Raw genomic sequence first — 16,221 nt, forward strand, 5'->3', positions numbered from 1 at the left:
TTAGGGCGGATGGGGTTGCTCCGCCATATCGGTTGCGGGCACGGCGCTCCCAGGGCCAGGAGCGCCGGGCAGGGGCATCGCGCATGCGCGCGGGGCGGCTGCGGGGGGCCGCGGCGCCATGGACTGGAAGCGGAGCCTGCGGGGCCGCCTGGCCGCCCGCCGCGCCCGTGAGTGCCCCGCGACGGGGCCGGGGCGCTCCTGGCCGCGGGGTGGCGGAGCGCCGGGGCCGCCTCCGCGGGGGCGGGCAGGGAAGGTGCCCCCGGGGGTGAGCGCGGCGGCCGGTGCCCGCAGTGACAAGGGGAGCGGGGTCGGGCCTGGCGGGGCGGAGGCGGCGGGCCCGGTGTCGCTGTAGTTCCCCGTGTGCAGGCGCCGTGCGGGCCAGGCGGGTCAGGGACTCGATCTGCGGAGGAACCAGGGGTCGGTGGCAGCGAGGGCCGTGCGGGCGCCGTTGGTGTGTGGCACAGACGGACCCGGCGGCGGGTTCGGCCGGTAACTGCGTTCGTAAAGGAGCCCCCAGAGAGCTCGTGCGGGTGCGGAACGGCGTCCCCGGCGGTGCAGGGTGACAGGTGACTTTGTGCTGCCGCCTGCAGTGAGCAGGGCCTGGAAAAATCGCTGCTGCTGTAAAGCAAGGACGCTGTGGCTCTGTCCGGCGTACCCGGGGGTCTGTTACAGTCACGGACCCTGCACAGGATCAGGTGTGCCCAGTGACTGACACAGGTGCTTTGCAGGCAGTCAGACACAACATACATGCCACGTATTTGATGTATCTGTGGTGTAATTTACGTAATAAGCCCGTGCTCCATTCACTTGCACCTAACATTTGTGTTACCAAACAGCGTAACTATAGAACCCTCAGCATTACCTCCTTGTTTTCAAGCTCCTCGTTACATTAAAAGTCTGTTTGGAGTACAGCATGAAAATTCCTTTCTGTGTCAATCAGCCAAAAAGAGCGAGCAAGAGCGAAAAGATGAGGAAATGGAATTGTTCACAAAATATTACATGGAATGGAAAGGAGGAAGAAAAATTGGCAATACATCGTATACGAACATACCACGATTTTACTACAGGGTAAGTGAGTTATTCAGATAAGCTTCAGCAGGAGGTTATTCTGTGTTATAAAAGAAAGCTGTTCTTATTCAAAGGGACACTTCAGCCTCAGAACATTAAGTAGATTGAAATCCGAATGATGTGGATTGCTAAGCATAATTGTTTTGTACAGTTGTGGATATCAGCAGTTTTAGGTAATTGCTAAGTGTCTCATCAAAGGCGGTGAAATAGTTTGCTAATCAGGCAGTAGCCTTGTCTGTTTACTAAAGATAGGAACTCCTCTCTCTCTTCCAGAGAAACTTCTTGTTTTAACTAAATTTTGACATGCCGGTTTTATAAATACCTATCTTCCTTTTTCTGTTTAGACATGATGAGATGCTGCTTCATGAAAATGGTGGGTCACTGTTCTTGCAGACTAAAGATAGGGCTGTTTCTTGCATTGTCCGGCAACTTTGGTGTGAGAGTAATCAGACTGGGATGGGGGAGTGTGGGAGCACAAGTTAGACATCTCGATATTTTTGGTACTTGTCAACTTGACTGCTCAGCTGCTGTCTCACCTCTCATGGTCCCATATTCCTTAGGATCACGAGTTTCTGCCAATTAAGTTCTCAAGTACCTGTGTTTCAGCTGATGGATACATATGCAACCATTTAAATTCTGGTAGTGCTGCACAGTTTTGCATGTAAACATTGGCAGAACTTTTGTACTAGTTGTTCTCCCGTCTGTCTTGTTGGTGAAAACAAGTCTAGTAGACATTCACACCTTTGAGAGTCATGTCTACCACAAAACAGAAAGTGCTGCTCTCTCCCAAGTAAAACACAGTAGTAAATGTCTTTCATGTGTGAGCCCTCCTGTCTTGCAACTGTGGGGAAAGTGCTTACTGGATGGGTTATCAGGCATGAGATAGGTCTCTGTCTCTCATGCTAAAGATGTCCTGCTTTAAATAAATATTTCCCTATTGAAATAGTTTGAGACTGTATGCAAGTAATATTCCTGTACAGGAAGCAGGTACCACACAGCATTGTGGTAGATAGTTTGTTACTTGACAGAAAATAAACAGCTTCACCAGAGTGTGTGGGTCAGGACTGCTGGAGAGTACTTGCTAGATGTGTAGTTTTTGGATGGTACCCCCTACAGAAAATTAGAACACCACAATGTTTCTAGCTGCCTGCTGAAGATGAAGTCTTGCTTCAGAAATTAAGAGAAGAATCTAGAGCAGTCTTTCTGCAAAGAAAAAGTAGAGAGCTGTTGGATAATGAAGAGCTGCAGGTAAGAAAATATTTTCTGTGTGTCTTATAATGGCTTCTGACAGACTTCTTCCTTCTGCAGAGTTCTATTGCCTTCTGTCTGTCTGCAGAATTTTGTGGTGAGGTGCTTTGTATTTGGGCACATTGGCTGGTTGTGAAGTACGAGCTAAAGCTGGAGTCCTGCATAGTCTTGGGCTGGTAATGTCAGTGTAAAATTTCCTCGTTATCATGTATATGAGGCCTAAATCAATGGCTTCTAGTTTTCCAGCACATTCCAACAATTTCCTTAGTGGGCCCAGAAGCAGAAATAAGTTCTGTTTATGTTTCACTGAGAGAGACTTCAAAGATGGTTGAGTTTACTGAGTGCAAAGACAAAAGGGATGTGACCCTTTAAATCCTAGTGAGTGAGTGTGTCTGTGTGTGTGTTTAACACCAGTTTAGGGCAGTGGAAATAACGCTTGCTTTTCTGCCTGAACTGACAGTGTTTACTGGTTACCTGAGATAGCCCTGCAGCAAACCCACCTTTTTGCTGCATTTCTTAGATGCTCTATTTTAAGCACATTGACCTACCTAGAGAGATATCTTCTTAACCAAATATAAATGCCTTTCAAGAATCTATGGTTTCTACTGGACAAACATCAGACATCACCAGTGATTGGGGAAGAAGCAATGATCAACTATGAGAACTTCTTGAAAGTTGGTGAAAAAGCTGGACCTAAATGCAAGTAAGGCTTTTTTCTCTTGTGTATGCTTACTTGAGCTAAACCTAAGTGATGCTGTGACTTTCAGTTGCTGAAATAGATGGAAATGGTTTAATGGTGAGATAAAGTCATGTCCATGTAGTTATTGATGAACAAGTTGCTCTGCATCCTTGCAAAGGTGTATTGCCCTACATCTCTGACAGAACTTTTGACAGAGATATCTGCAAGAGGGGCACTGCATCCTTTTGAAGAAGAAATTCTCATCATCAGGAGCATTTTTGTGTTAGAAGCCAGTAAACAGCACATTTTATATCTGAGGAGGAGATCATGTCTCCAGTGATATTGCCCAAACTTCACTAATATCTTCTGATGGAAAATTTCCTACCAGATGTTCTGTGTACCCCATACAGTGAATATTCCTTCTTTATGCTACTGTTGGAGACTGCTGCTGTGGCCATAGCTCTGTGATTGAGTTTTGAGCAGAAGCAAGTTAGTTGTCAGTACTGGCAGTTTGTTTTAGGTACATATCATTGTAGAAGATTGGAAGCTACCAAATATGTTGTACTAAAGAGAAATGAAATTGAAGGAAAGCTCTCAAAACTCCCACATCACTGAAGACTCTCATGAGCAGCAAAGGCAGCTGCTTTTTGGTGAATTTACCATTGTTAGCTGGTAGGATCCCACTTGATGGGTGTAGTTTAGCAAATTAATGTCTTCGCATACACAGAACACATGCTATATTGTTAAAAGTGTTTTAAAGTGTCTGTAAGTTTTGGATACTGTAACTGGATCTGTCAGTGCAGTGTAATCAGATGCATAGAAGTAGCTTGGTGTTTATGTTTTACAGGCAGTTCTTCACCGCTAAGATCTTTGCTAAATTACTCCATAACGATCCTTATGGGAGGATATCCATCATGCAGTTTTTCAATTATGTCATGCGAAAAGGTTAGTTGATGCTGCTTCTGTGTTAATGAGAAGCTGTTTTGTTTTCAAGGCTATGTTATGCTTTATTAATTACTTGCTGTCCTCTTCAAGAGCAGTGAGATCTACCCCTTGATTGCTAATGCTGTTTTCCTGGAGGCTTGGGCTTTTTTCTGGTTACCAGGATGTGGGAGTTCACCCTACTTCTGAAATTCACCTCTCCTTTCTGCCAGAGATAGCCTTGATCTGTTTATTATATATATTGTCATTCTGATTTCCTTTATTCAGGCAGTCCTGTGAAGAGCAAAACATTAAATTTCTGTGGCAAGTGGGATCCTAACCACTGTGGTCAGACTGTCCAGCAGATAACTTTGTTTGCTATTTTTCTGTCTGCAGAGTGGTGTTATTTATGTATTCTAACTGTGCTTGTCAAATATGTCAATATGTTCTTGTGCTTGTCACTGTAGCCTTACCATATTTTCAGTTATTTTTTGTAATAGATAACCATTTGGGCTCAAAAATGCAATTATATTTGTTTTTAAATCTGTACTAGATCTTGTTCAAAAAGCTGAGGCTGGCTAGCAGAAAGGAAGGGTGCCTCATTGCCTTGTCCCCGTCTACTGTGTTCTTGGCTCTGGTAGAGCCTTCGGGAGGGGAGAACGGCACCTTTCCCCAGAGCAGCTCGGCTTGTTTAACTTGAAGTCTCGTGGTGCAAGGGATGAGAGATGTGTTGAGCAGGAAACCTGGTGAGTAGTTGTGCAGAGTGTGCAAGAAAGGAGTAATAGGTCCATTTGCAACAGAAAGCATACCCAAAAGCTGCAGCATAGGAGACTTGTGAAGAAGTCTGTGAAAGCTGTATGCATTCCAAAAAGGTCTACCCAAATGGACACAACAGAGATATTTTCAGAGCTCTTTATTTCATTTGTTTCATCCAGAAGTTTCAAGTCTTGTGTATTTATGGTGATATCCTTTTTTCTAAAATAAACAAACACCCACCCCCCAAAAAACACCCCAAACAAACAGAAACATAAAACATACACACAAAAGGAAAACAAGCAAACACACACAAACCCCACAAACAAACAAAACACAACCAAACTCGCCACCTTTAGAGACAGGAAGCCTTTTGGCATGTCCCATCTCAATCTGACTTCATTTTCAGACTCTAGCCAACACAAGGTCTCATCACAGTGTTTGTTTGGAAGTCCCTCTTGGGTGAGTTGAGTAAGGATCTGTGGTTTTGCTAGCTTACATCACTGGAATTGCCAAATAAAGGTAGCCCAGTAGCATGCCTGTGCAGTAGCTGAGATCATTTCTGTTGTCCGTTGTACAGAGTTCCTTATGAGGCCTGAAGACCAGGCCAGATATTAAAGGAAGAAAATACTTCAATTCCTGTAGGAATTCTCAGTTAATACTTTAGATTGGAATTAGTGATTTCCACCTGTATTTACTGCTGAATATCCTTCGGTGTGGCACTGAGAGGAGGAGAAGGTAGCAGATGATGGAGTTACTCAGCAGCTGCCTGAGCTGATCCAAGCTGGGGCAGCGCAGTCCCACATTTCACCTTGTTTTGACGAAGCTCATGCAGCGGAGCAGTCAGCTGCCAGAGCGGGGCTGCGGCAGTGAAGAGGCCACATCACCTTGAGCTTAAAAGACCTCAACTGCTGTGCCTCGGGTGCCTGACAGTATTCTCTAACCAGCTGAACTCAATAATGAGCTTTTGGGGTTTTTGTTTTACATTCTTATTGAAGTTTTAGGAATAGCTGCATGTATTCACACACTTGTGCCGAACGTGTAGCATTCTGTCTTCCTCCTTCCTGCCTCCAGATGGAGGATTTCCTACAGTCCATGGATTACCATCTTTCTTTTTCTTGATGATCTACATAGTCCCTTTTGGGAGGGGCTGAGAGAGTCGTGAAGTTAATAACTGTGTAATGGTGAAATGTTTCCCAAAGCATCATCCTGCCTCCAGGACCACTCCCTTTTCAGGAGGAGGGGTGGTTGAGTCTCTTGGCTTTGTCTAAACAAGTCAAGCCTAGTAACAGCATCTTGAATCACTTCAGGGTGTATGATGCACACCTTTAAACTTCAGCCAGCAATGTACAACCTCTGCCATCTCTGAGTTATACTTAATCCATCTTGACAAACACCTTGAAGAGATGAGTGTTGGTATGAAGCACAGCTCATATTTCACAAGAGGAACTTTTAAACTGTTTCTTCATAAAATGGAAGTTAAATTTAGTTTGGAGTGTGTGAATAATAGTTTTTATGCCTAATCTGTATTCCATCTCTGTTACTGTGTTTTTAACAGTGGCTTCATGCACATTGTCCTGTAGATTGCTGGATTAATGTGCCTTCTCATTGCAAAATTAGGTGCTTGTGCTATTCTAATTCTCCTGTTGTAACTCAGAAGGGAGGTCGGGACCCTTGGCTGTAGCCGCGCTATGCTGCACAAGGGGCTGTAGCATTCGGACAAGCAATCTGTATGCCACATGGTATAGCTGGTTTTAATGCAGTGAAAATGTGCTGCTACCCCTATCTCTAGTTCAGCAAGAGAGAACAAATTCATGTGATTCCATGTACCAGATAAAATGTGGTGTCTGTTCAGCAATTTCTCACATCTAATTATTATAAGGCAGTCTTGGCCACAGGGTATCGTATATTGCCAGTGACTTTTACCAACTCTGAGACTGAAATGGCATTTCTAAGCAGGACTGGTACATATCATGGCTTTGCTTAAATCTCAGAAAAGTGGGAAATAGAGGCACTTAACATCCAGCAGTGTCTTGTGGCCTTTAGAATAACTTCAAATTTTGGCGAGGCCTCAAAAACCCCTTAGATTTCTTACATTTTAATTCTGTTTTCTGTTTTACAGTATGGCTTCATCAGACAAGAATAGGTCTCAGTTTATATGACGTGGCAGGACAGGGCTACCTCAGAGAATCAGTAAGTAAATTCTTGATTAACTTAATGTCTGTCTTTACGCAAATGAGAGAGCATCAGAAAAGCTCCAGTTTTCTTCCAGTCTTACAAAAGTTTATATCATAATCTAGATTTGGGGTGGGCAAATTTGTTTGGATAAATAGCAATTCCTGTACTCCAGAGATTTGGTGGTGAGAGTGCTGTAGCCTTTTAAGCATATGGGTAATTCTCTGCAAAAGAGATTGTGGATATCAAGGTTTCATGTCATTAGCACTTCACTAGATTGGGTAGGATATAGTAGAAATCCCAAAAAAAGTATGGTAAGAGTGGGCCTCAAGGAGTTATTCTCCTTTTCTAACAGGAGTTAATATTATAAAGTAAATAAGAAGGTTCTAGTTACCCCTCTACTTAAAAAGATCTATTAAAGAATATTCAGTAATAGGATAATCCATTTAGGAGTTATGCATTGGTATTTGAAAAAGGTACAGTTACATGCATTTATATTTACAGGTAAATTTCTGCTTTGTTGACATTCTGCTTTATTTGTAGACTGTTTCAGTAATGGCATCACATGTGCATGTATGTGACCTAGGATTTCTTGCACGGAGACAGAAGTTTTTGTGCCCGCTTTCATGCTCTTCCCTGCATTGTTGCAGGACTGTATTTTTAACAAAGTATGATTGAAAGCCAGGGTGGATTATAGCAAACATGCAACAATAGTAGTGTTTAAAGCTTGTGTTCTTTTCTTTCTTAATTCTGCAGGATTTAGAAAACTATATTTTGGAACTCATCCCTACTTTGCCACAACTAGATGGTTTAGAAAAATCTTTTTACTCCTTCTATGTCTGCACAGCAGTTAGAAAGTTCTTCTTCTTTCTGGATCCTCTCAGAACAGGTAGGTCCATGTTTTGAAAACTCTAAATACATAGAGTGTTTTCACTTTTAAAGTGTTTCCACCAAAGCTACTTGTGTTTTCCAAGTAATATGTAGTTGTCTTTGTAAGCGTTTGTTCAGCAATCTTGTATTTGAAGGTGAAGCTCCACTGAAGACCACAAGTCTATGTGGGTCTAATAATCTCCTTTCACAGCTAATTAATTTTAATGAGAGACCCATCAGTTGTGGTACTACAGAGTTATCTCATAGATACTGACAAATAAGATACTGTTCATCCTAATGCATCATAAGCAGTAGCTAATTTTATAAGTGTTTAGGATGAATAGAAAACACAGCAACTAACAACAGAACTGCTTGGCAGAACATCCACTGAGCTGTGGAAATGCTCAAGAATACTTATTGTGATGTGCTTCTCCTGTGACCGGATTTGTGTGCACCATGTAAACTCATTAGAAAAGGCTTGCAGTTATGGCTGTTAATCCTCGTTACAGATGTAGTGCCCTTGGACAAGTTTGGTTTTTTCTTATACCTGTGATTCAAGTCACAAACTGCATGTGTATTCGAGATCTAGCTGTGCCACTTGGAGATGTCAGAGTTGTGTGAGCAGTAGCCTCTGGTAGAGGTAATTACAAACACTAGAGCGGAGGAGGTGTATGAAGCTGAAATGCCTTTATTTTGCACAACTGTTTGTGTAGCGTCTGCGCACTAGTTACAGCTATACCAGCAGATGTGCATCCCGCCACCTTAGCTTTTTGTCACATCTGTAGTTTCTGAAGATGCAAAAAATATCACATATCATTTAAGAGACTCTATTATTCCAACAAGTGTTTTAAGCATACTGTCTTTGGATTTCTTATTTTACATTCGGAGTTGATGTTGAATGCTCACATTTTTTATCTAGTTTTCTGGCTTTTAAGGCTTCAAGATAACTCCTGCCAGTATCAGGCTAGTTTTGTCGAGTAATTTTAAAAGCTATTTTAATTTTATCTCTTAAATTACAGCCTTGATGTTAAGAGTTGGTTTTGTTTGGTTTTGGTTTTTTTTAAAAAGCATTTTTTTTTTCTGCTCAGAATACTTCTTTCTTAAGTAGAACCACCTAAATGAGAAGAGTCAAATGGATAAGTTGGCTGAATGACTCTTAAAGTATGTTTTTCTTTCCTCACTGCAGGGAAGATAAAGATACAGGATATTTTAGCTTGCAGCTTCCTGGATGACTTACTGGAGGTAAAGGTCTCTTAGCATATACTATTGTATTTTAATTTACTCTTTCTGAATTCTAACTTCATGTTTCACTCAGTTAAGGGATGAAGAACTTTCTAAAGAAAGTCAGGAAACAAATTGGTTTTCTGCTCCTTCTGCATTAAGAGTTTATGGTAGGTTCCTTTATATGTGAATGCCTTTTTTTTTTTTTCCTTTTTTTCCTCTCCTGTCTGCCTTGTAGAACTTAGTCACCTTCTTAGTGTTATTTTTCCTCTGCTTTTGTCTGTTTAGATTGTCCTGATGACTTGTCCTTTTAGCTCCTGTAGTCATCCTTTCAGTATATCTTCCTGACTTTCTTCGGTTTCAGTTCTCCAGTGTTGCTCTTTACTGGTTTTATGCTCTGTCACTTTGTGCTTGTTACACAAGCTACAAGATCCCTCTGTAACTTTCTCTTTTGACTCTTCTATTCATACTTTTGCATCACTGTAAGCTCTTTTCTCATGCTTCCAGAAAATCTGTTTAAAATAATATGCTTTTAGCCTTCTGCTCGTTTCTCTGTATGCACAGCCTTTACTTTTGAGCCATTACCTTGGAGTAGAACTATTAGCACCTTGTTATGGGAATACCACCCGGCCATGTTCTGTGCTCATTTATGATGCCTTACGAGTATTATTGTGGATCTGGCATGTTTCCACTTAACTACATTAACTTTGTGATGAAAATTAAATCAATGTTTAAAAAATACTTATTTTTTTTTCTCTGTTGAAACCATTCTTTGATGATACAGGTATATTATGATTTGCCCTCTATATCTTCTCCCTAGGCCAGTACCTAAACCTTGATAAAGATCATAATGGCATGCTTAGCAAAGAAGAACTCTCCCGGTATGGAACAGGGACTCTGACCAACATATTTTTGGATCGTGTCTTTCAGGAATGCTTAACTTATGATGGTGAAATGGTAAGCACATATTTTCACGTTGTTCACAATGTAAAAGCTTTGGCTTATTGAAATGGGAAATGTCTCAGAAGCAATATCTTTAAAATAAAGAGTAGCTTGAGGTAAAGTAACTTTTTTTTTACTCGTCATGCACACAAATGACCATGCAGCATGTTAGAAAATTGATTTTTCTTAACAGCAAGGTGATTGCAGTGTGGCTTAAATGTAAGTAGCTTCCTTTGAAAAGCAGAGGTGATACAAAATCCAGACAGCCTAGGATAAAAATTCTGGTAGACTCTGTAACGCAAAGTGCATGTTGAAAAAACGTAAAGATGTAGCAGTGCTTTTTGGTTACATGTAATTCTTTAAAGAGAACCAAGGACAAGTGGCACACACTTGAGACTAATGCAAGTTAGCTCACCTGTCCACTTCTCCATGAAGACAACAGTGGTTTTTGTTGCAGGCCTTCCATAGCTGTGAAAAATGGGAAGCCTAACTAAATTAGAGTTAAAATAAAAACCTACATCTATATTTCACAAGTTTTACTTAGTATTGTGACTCTTGTTGTCTGCATTCAGATGTCTCAACTCTAAAAGTGATAAATTACAAATCCACTATACAGTCCTTCTGCCACCTTAGCAGTTTTTTGTAGAATCACAGAAACATTGAGGCCAGGAGAGATGCTCTTAGTTGCCCATTGCTGGACTTGCTACGTCTGTCTTGTACGGAGGAGTTTGGTCCAGGACCCAGTGCCCAGATGTGTTTTGAGCAGTGCTGAGGAGAAGGTTCACCTTCCTCCGCTTGCCAGCAAAGCTCTTCCCAGCGCAGCTCAGCACGCCGTCCGCTGCCTTTGCTGCAAGGGCCTGTTGCTGGCGCAGGTTCACATTTGCTGCCCATCAGGCCTCCCAGGTCCACCTGTGCAAAGCTGCTTTCTGACTAGTTGGCCCCCAGCATGTACTGGTGCATGGGGTTATTCTTCCCCAGGTACAGGATTTTTCATGAGGTTCCTGTCAGCCCATTTTTCCAGCCTGTGAAGCTCCTTCTGAATGGCAGCACAACTGGTATTTAGGGTAGAGAGGGTTGTTATATAGATAGGACTGAAGGATTTCTGTCCTTCTCACAACTGTATCTTGATCAGGAAACCAAGAATCAGTACTAGGAAAAAAGTGCGATGCGTATTTGTGATGTCTAATAGTGGTTCTACCACATGATTTGCCAAGCTACCTGCTCTGGTCAAAGGTTTATGTACTTTATTGGCTATATAGTTCACTGTTTGGTGAAAGCAGGCTTACTGCCACTGGATGTTTGATTTGTGGTAAGGAAGACTTTTTATATGGCTTTTCTTTACTCACTGGGTATGTTCAGCAGTCTAAAGATGTATTAAACATTGTTTAAAAGTATATACAGCATGTTTAATTTGGATTTATGCTTGGAATCCTATTTTATCTCTAAAATGGCAGGATTTTTTATCGTCAGCAGTCATTAAAAACTAACTTTTCTGTTCATGGTGGTGGTAGCCACCATTTTCTATTTCATGTTGTCTTTTTCAGAAAATAGAGTGATCCCCTACAATGAAATAGCTGCCAATTATAAAGTTCCTGCTTGCAAAATCAATTTAGAAAGAAGACTGTAATAAACATGATTGTATCTACTTTTAGGACTATAAAACCTACCTGGACTTTGTGCTTGCATTAGAAAACAGAAAGGAGCCTGCAGCTTTGCAATATATTTTCAAACTGCTTGATATAGAGAACAAAGGATACCTGAATGTCTTTTCCCTTAATTATTTCTTTAGGGTAAGTCTCTTTATACAGGTAGGCCATTTTCTGTGTTTATAGTGTTAAAGCCTGTGTGCTTCTGCATGCAGATCTGCAGGGAATCACTTTAAATTACCAGCACCCACTGGGAGGCTAGTAACAACTTCTAAGAAGATTTAAAATATTAAAAAAAAATATTCCAGAACTTGGAAAGAATTCAAAATGTTTTTCCAATATTTTATCTACAATTGAAATTAACTGGTTTTATTTTGTTCAGGAAAAATATTTCCTGTTTTTTTTTTTAATTGAAATTGTCCTAAAATTGCTTATATGATTGCCTATTAAAATCTCTTACTATGGTTCTAATTTTTTATTGCCCCTGGTTTTAATTTCCATTGTAAGCCTGAAATTCAGTAGAAGAAATTAAAATAATGAAATGCAGTGATAGGCCTGTACAGCTGTGAGATTTTTCGTTCAGAATATTGATTGCAAAAAGCTTCTTGCATTTTTAATATTCTGTATTTTTATGTGTTGTACCCAGAATAGATTAAAGTAAGCCTAATTTTTTTTCAGTTGCTGTTAAAATTGACCTAAGACTTGTAAAGTCTTCCTCCAGATTGTGCTTTGTGTGCAGGTGTTTTTTTGTTTTTCTTCTGGCCTGTAGAGGTTTTGGTTTTGAGGAGGGTGGATGTTTTGTTGTTTAGTCTTTTTAATAGATACCTGAGGTATCTTGGGAAGAGGAATGTCATGCAGTAAAATAGTAATTTTGCTGTGCATGATTTAGGCTGAGTTATGAGCATGATGCTTTTTTCATGTACAAGATACCTTCAGTGATACCTATTCAGACAGAGGGACAAGCACTTCAGTTTTCTGTATGTGGATCTTTGTACTGTAACTGTAAAAATAAACTATGTAATTGTAGTTAGCCACATGCTCAAAGTCTGATGAACAAGGTACATACTTTATTAACTTCATTAAATAAAGCATTCAGGCCTGCTCAAGGCATAATCTTATATCTGTTATTTCTACATTGTAGTAAGTCTTCAGTTGAACATAAATTCTGATAGTGACTACAACCGTATCATTTTGTAAAAATAAGACTTCTTATCTGGAAGACCTTTTCTAGAAAGGAAAGGCTTTTTTTAAAAAACAAACAAACAAAAACCTCCACAGTTTGGTGTTTTGTTTTGTTTTTTTTTTCCTTCTAGTGCCTTGAGGCCATTAAATAACTCAGGCTGGACTGGACCTTTGGAGGTCACCTGCTCCCACCATCTGCTCAGAGCAGGACCAGCTTTATGTTTAGGTCACGTTGCTCAGGGCCTTGTCCAGGCGAGCGTTGGGTATCTCCAAGGGGGGAGACTCCACAGCATCTTTGGGCAACGTGTTCCTGTGTCACTACCCTGACTGAGAAGACTCTTCTCCCCTCACCCTTTCTCCCATCTCTGTCTAATTGGAATGCCTCTTCCTGCAGTCGGTGTCCTCTGCCTCTTGTCCTTTCACTGTGCATCTCCAAGAAGAGCCTGGGTGTGATGTGAAGACAGTAATGAGGTTTTCCTCCACCACCCCAACCTTCTGCTCTCTGGGTGAATTCATGCCCAGCTCAAGCCTCTCCCCTCAGCTGTGCTGTGCTTTTGACTCCCAGCACCCTGATGGCTCTCCAGTGGTTCCCACTGTCAGTGGCTCATAAAGGCGAGCCCAAAGCTGCGAGGCTGCGTCTGCAGTTCTGTGTCCAAATGTTGAGTCAGGAGGAGTAATCACCTCCCCAGACCTGCTAACTATGCTTGTACTAATGCAGCCTGGTACTACCAGAAGGTCCTGCATGTTCTTGTTCAACTTCTTGTGCACTGAGACGTCTGTCACCTCTCCTGCCCAGCTGCTTCTGGCCAGCTGGCCCTGCAGTGTCCTGCTGCATGGGGTCATTCTTCTGCAGGCACAGGCAGGATTTTTGCATGTGCCTTTTGAACACCAGCATGAACTTTGGTTAGTATTTGTAGCCGTGGTGTATGCTCGATGGGCAACTGTTGGGCCAGGACTTGGCAATACTAAGGATCCTACAGAAGCAGCAATGACTCATCTTCTCTCCCTGCTTTTACAGCTCACTGTTCCCACCACTTTCTCTGCTTCTGTTCACATGGCAGTAGGACTCAGGGAGGCCAGGGGTCATACCAACTGTCTCTGATTCTGCTTTTAATAAAGGGTGTTAATTTACAGATTTACATTTTACAAAAACATAAATTTTAGTGTTGTCATAGTACGTAAGTGTTTCTAACATGAAAGCAATTTAACAGGGTAATTCTGCATAAGCTACTTTGGCATAACCATTTCTGTGCATGTCTCCAGTTACATACTTACTCTATGGCTTAGTTATTGAAAAGATCCCTCTACTACACCAGATTCTTGATCATGCTACAAAATGTGTGCCTCCTTTAAACTTTTGGAAATGGAGTTTTCCTTGAAATCAGAAGAGTTCCCTTTGACTCAGTGAATAACTGCTTTCCTGCTGGTGTAAGTGTGGGTAGGTCTGTACCTATAGAGGCTTTGCTGATACACCTGTGCTGGCAAGGCAGTGCAGCCTGTGCTAGTGAAACAAAGAGTCTTGTTCATAGTTGTTATTTGCAGGCAGAGGTTTGATGATGCAGCTGTTTAAATGGTACCACATTAAAAGAACTAATAATAGAGAATGCTGTGTTGCTCAAAATGAGAGATGTCCACTTTGGCACAAACTGAGAGAGCCCTTCCACGCATGGGCAAATGCTCAAACAGAGAAATACATCATCATCCTCGCATTATTATTTGATCAACCAGAATACAGGTTCCATTTTCAAAGTAATTGACAGTGTGAGTAGCCACACTGCTTTGTCTGTTTGCTGGTTGGTCTTCTCCCTTTTCTCTTTCCCTACCTAGGCTATGTTTTGCACTTGGTCAGAAAACTGAACCTTCTGGTTTGAGTGTGTTACTGTCTTAAGCTTTGAGTGTTGAGTGATGGTGTTGAGGTGTCTACATATGCCATTTGTGAGTGTTCAAACACTGGTCATCATGAAAGTTGGATTCTTGGTGCACTGAGAACTGAACCTAGAGATGTGCATAGTTGGTTATGCCATAACTCAGCCCTGCCTCGGTTGTGGAAGAGAAGTGACTGCAAGCTGTACCATGAGTGCTTCGTTACACGGCAATACAGCCTGAGATGCAGAAGCCTTATAGTTTTGTACAGTGTCAGTATAATACTGCGCTACCTCTTCCTAACTTTCCCTTTGTTTCTAGGCTATTCAGGAACAAATGAAAATCCATGGACAAGAACCAGTTTCTTTTCAGGATGTCAAGGTTAGTTTTACTGAATAGAATACTACATGAAATATTTGAGTAAGCATTTCATAACTTATGTTATATTTTAGTTTCTAGGTTGTTGTATATTTACTTGCAGAGTAGTAGAGATGATCTGGCTTGTCCTACTCATAGGTTTGGAAATGTCTTTCTGTTCAGCAGTCACTCTGTAAGAAATCTGGTATGCAACTGTTCTAGTAGTTTCCTTACTAATAGACAAAGTACGTGCTAAATACATATTGCTGTGCCTTGCACTCGAAGATACTTGGTATATCTATTTTATGATTCAGGATCATCTCTCAGGACGAGTGTGGAACTGGTGGCTAAAAAAACCTGTCTATAAAACTCTATTACTGCTGACTTTACATTTAGCAGTTTTAGTACTTAATAAAAATAGTACAAGAGCTTCTATAAAACTTGGCTCATACAAGTGAACTGAGTTTCATGTTGCCACTTTGTGGCCAAAGCCTCCCCAGAAAAGCAAATTCTTATTTGACACGTGGGAGCTGAGCACACTGCTCCTGTCTGTGGCCAATTATTGTGCTTTGTGTCTTAAATGGTTTGAGACTTAACAGCTTTTTTTGTAAATTGGTGTGGATGGCACTAGTTACCCAAACATCGTTCTGTATATGATATAAAGTAGCCATTATTCTGCTCATTAATGTGTGTGGGGTTTTTTTACCCAATTTTGACTTTTCTTTCATAGGATGAAATCTTTGATATGGTAAAGCCTAAGGATCCTTACAAAATCTCCCTTCAGGACTTAATCAATAGCAGCCAAGGAGACACTGTCACCAGCATTCTAATTGATCTGAATGGGTTCTGGACATACGAGAACAGAGAGGTCCTTGTGGCAAGTGATAATGACAGCGCTGCTGATGTTGATGATACGTGACTCGAACCGGAGCAGAATGTATCCCCAAAGGCAGCTCAGTCTGATGCACCAACTGTTGGAAGCTGGAAATGCTAATTACCTGAACCAGTGCCTCTTTCCTTTTACCTCCCTCCCCTTCCCCCTACCTCCCCTATAATATAAAATGAGGTACATACAGGAATTGCAGAACTGATTTCTGAAACCAAAAAAGCAAGTGTTGTTTAAGAAGTAATTTTTTAAAAATAAATATTTTTGGACTTTTTACCTGTGTACCAAGCCCTATTCGTATTTGAATACCCTATTCTAGAAAGTAAATTTATCCTGAAAGTATGATGTGGTTCTTGGTATCTTCAGCCCTGGCCTGTATCCACTCAGCCATCTCATGCTGCATTGTGTAT

General features: G+C 41.3%; 1 protein-coding gene across 2 annotated transcripts; it reads left to right on the forward strand.

Annotated features, from left to right (window-relative positions):
* The first annotated feature begins 47 nt into the window (after positions 1 to 47).
* PPP2R3C (protein phosphatase 2 regulatory subunit B''gamma) lies at positions 48 to 16,202 on the forward strand. Of its 2 annotated transcripts, none has more exons than XM_065636142.1 (13): positions 48 to 167; positions 941 to 1,068; positions 2,212 to 2,316; positions 2,907 to 3,019; positions 3,843 to 3,940; positions 6,792 to 6,862; positions 7,601 to 7,733; positions 8,901 to 8,956; positions 9,030 to 9,105; positions 9,756 to 9,892; positions 11,530 to 11,667; positions 14,890 to 14,949; positions 15,656 to 16,201. In XM_065636142.1, the coding sequence occupies exons 1-13, from the start codon at positions 119 to 121 to the stop codon at positions 15,842 to 15,844; spliced, it is 1,353 nt and encodes a 450-aa protein (XP_065492214.1). In that variant the 5' UTR covers positions 48 to 118; the 3' UTR covers positions 15,845 to 16,201. The 2 variants fall into 2 exon arrangements, with proteins under 2 accessions (XP_065492214.1, XP_065492216.1); XM_065636144.1 differs by having other exon boundaries at positions 111 to 265; positions 15,656 to 16,202.
* The last annotated feature ends 19 nt before the right edge of the window (positions 16,203 to 16,221 follow it).

Source organism: Caloenas nicobarica, chromosome 5 (genome assembly GCF_036013445.1).
Source record: "Caloenas nicobarica isolate bCalNic1 chromosome 5, bCalNic1.hap1, whole genome shotgun sequence".
Classification (NCBI taxonomy): Eukaryota; Metazoa; Chordata; class Aves; order Columbiformes; family Columbidae; genus Caloenas; species Caloenas nicobarica.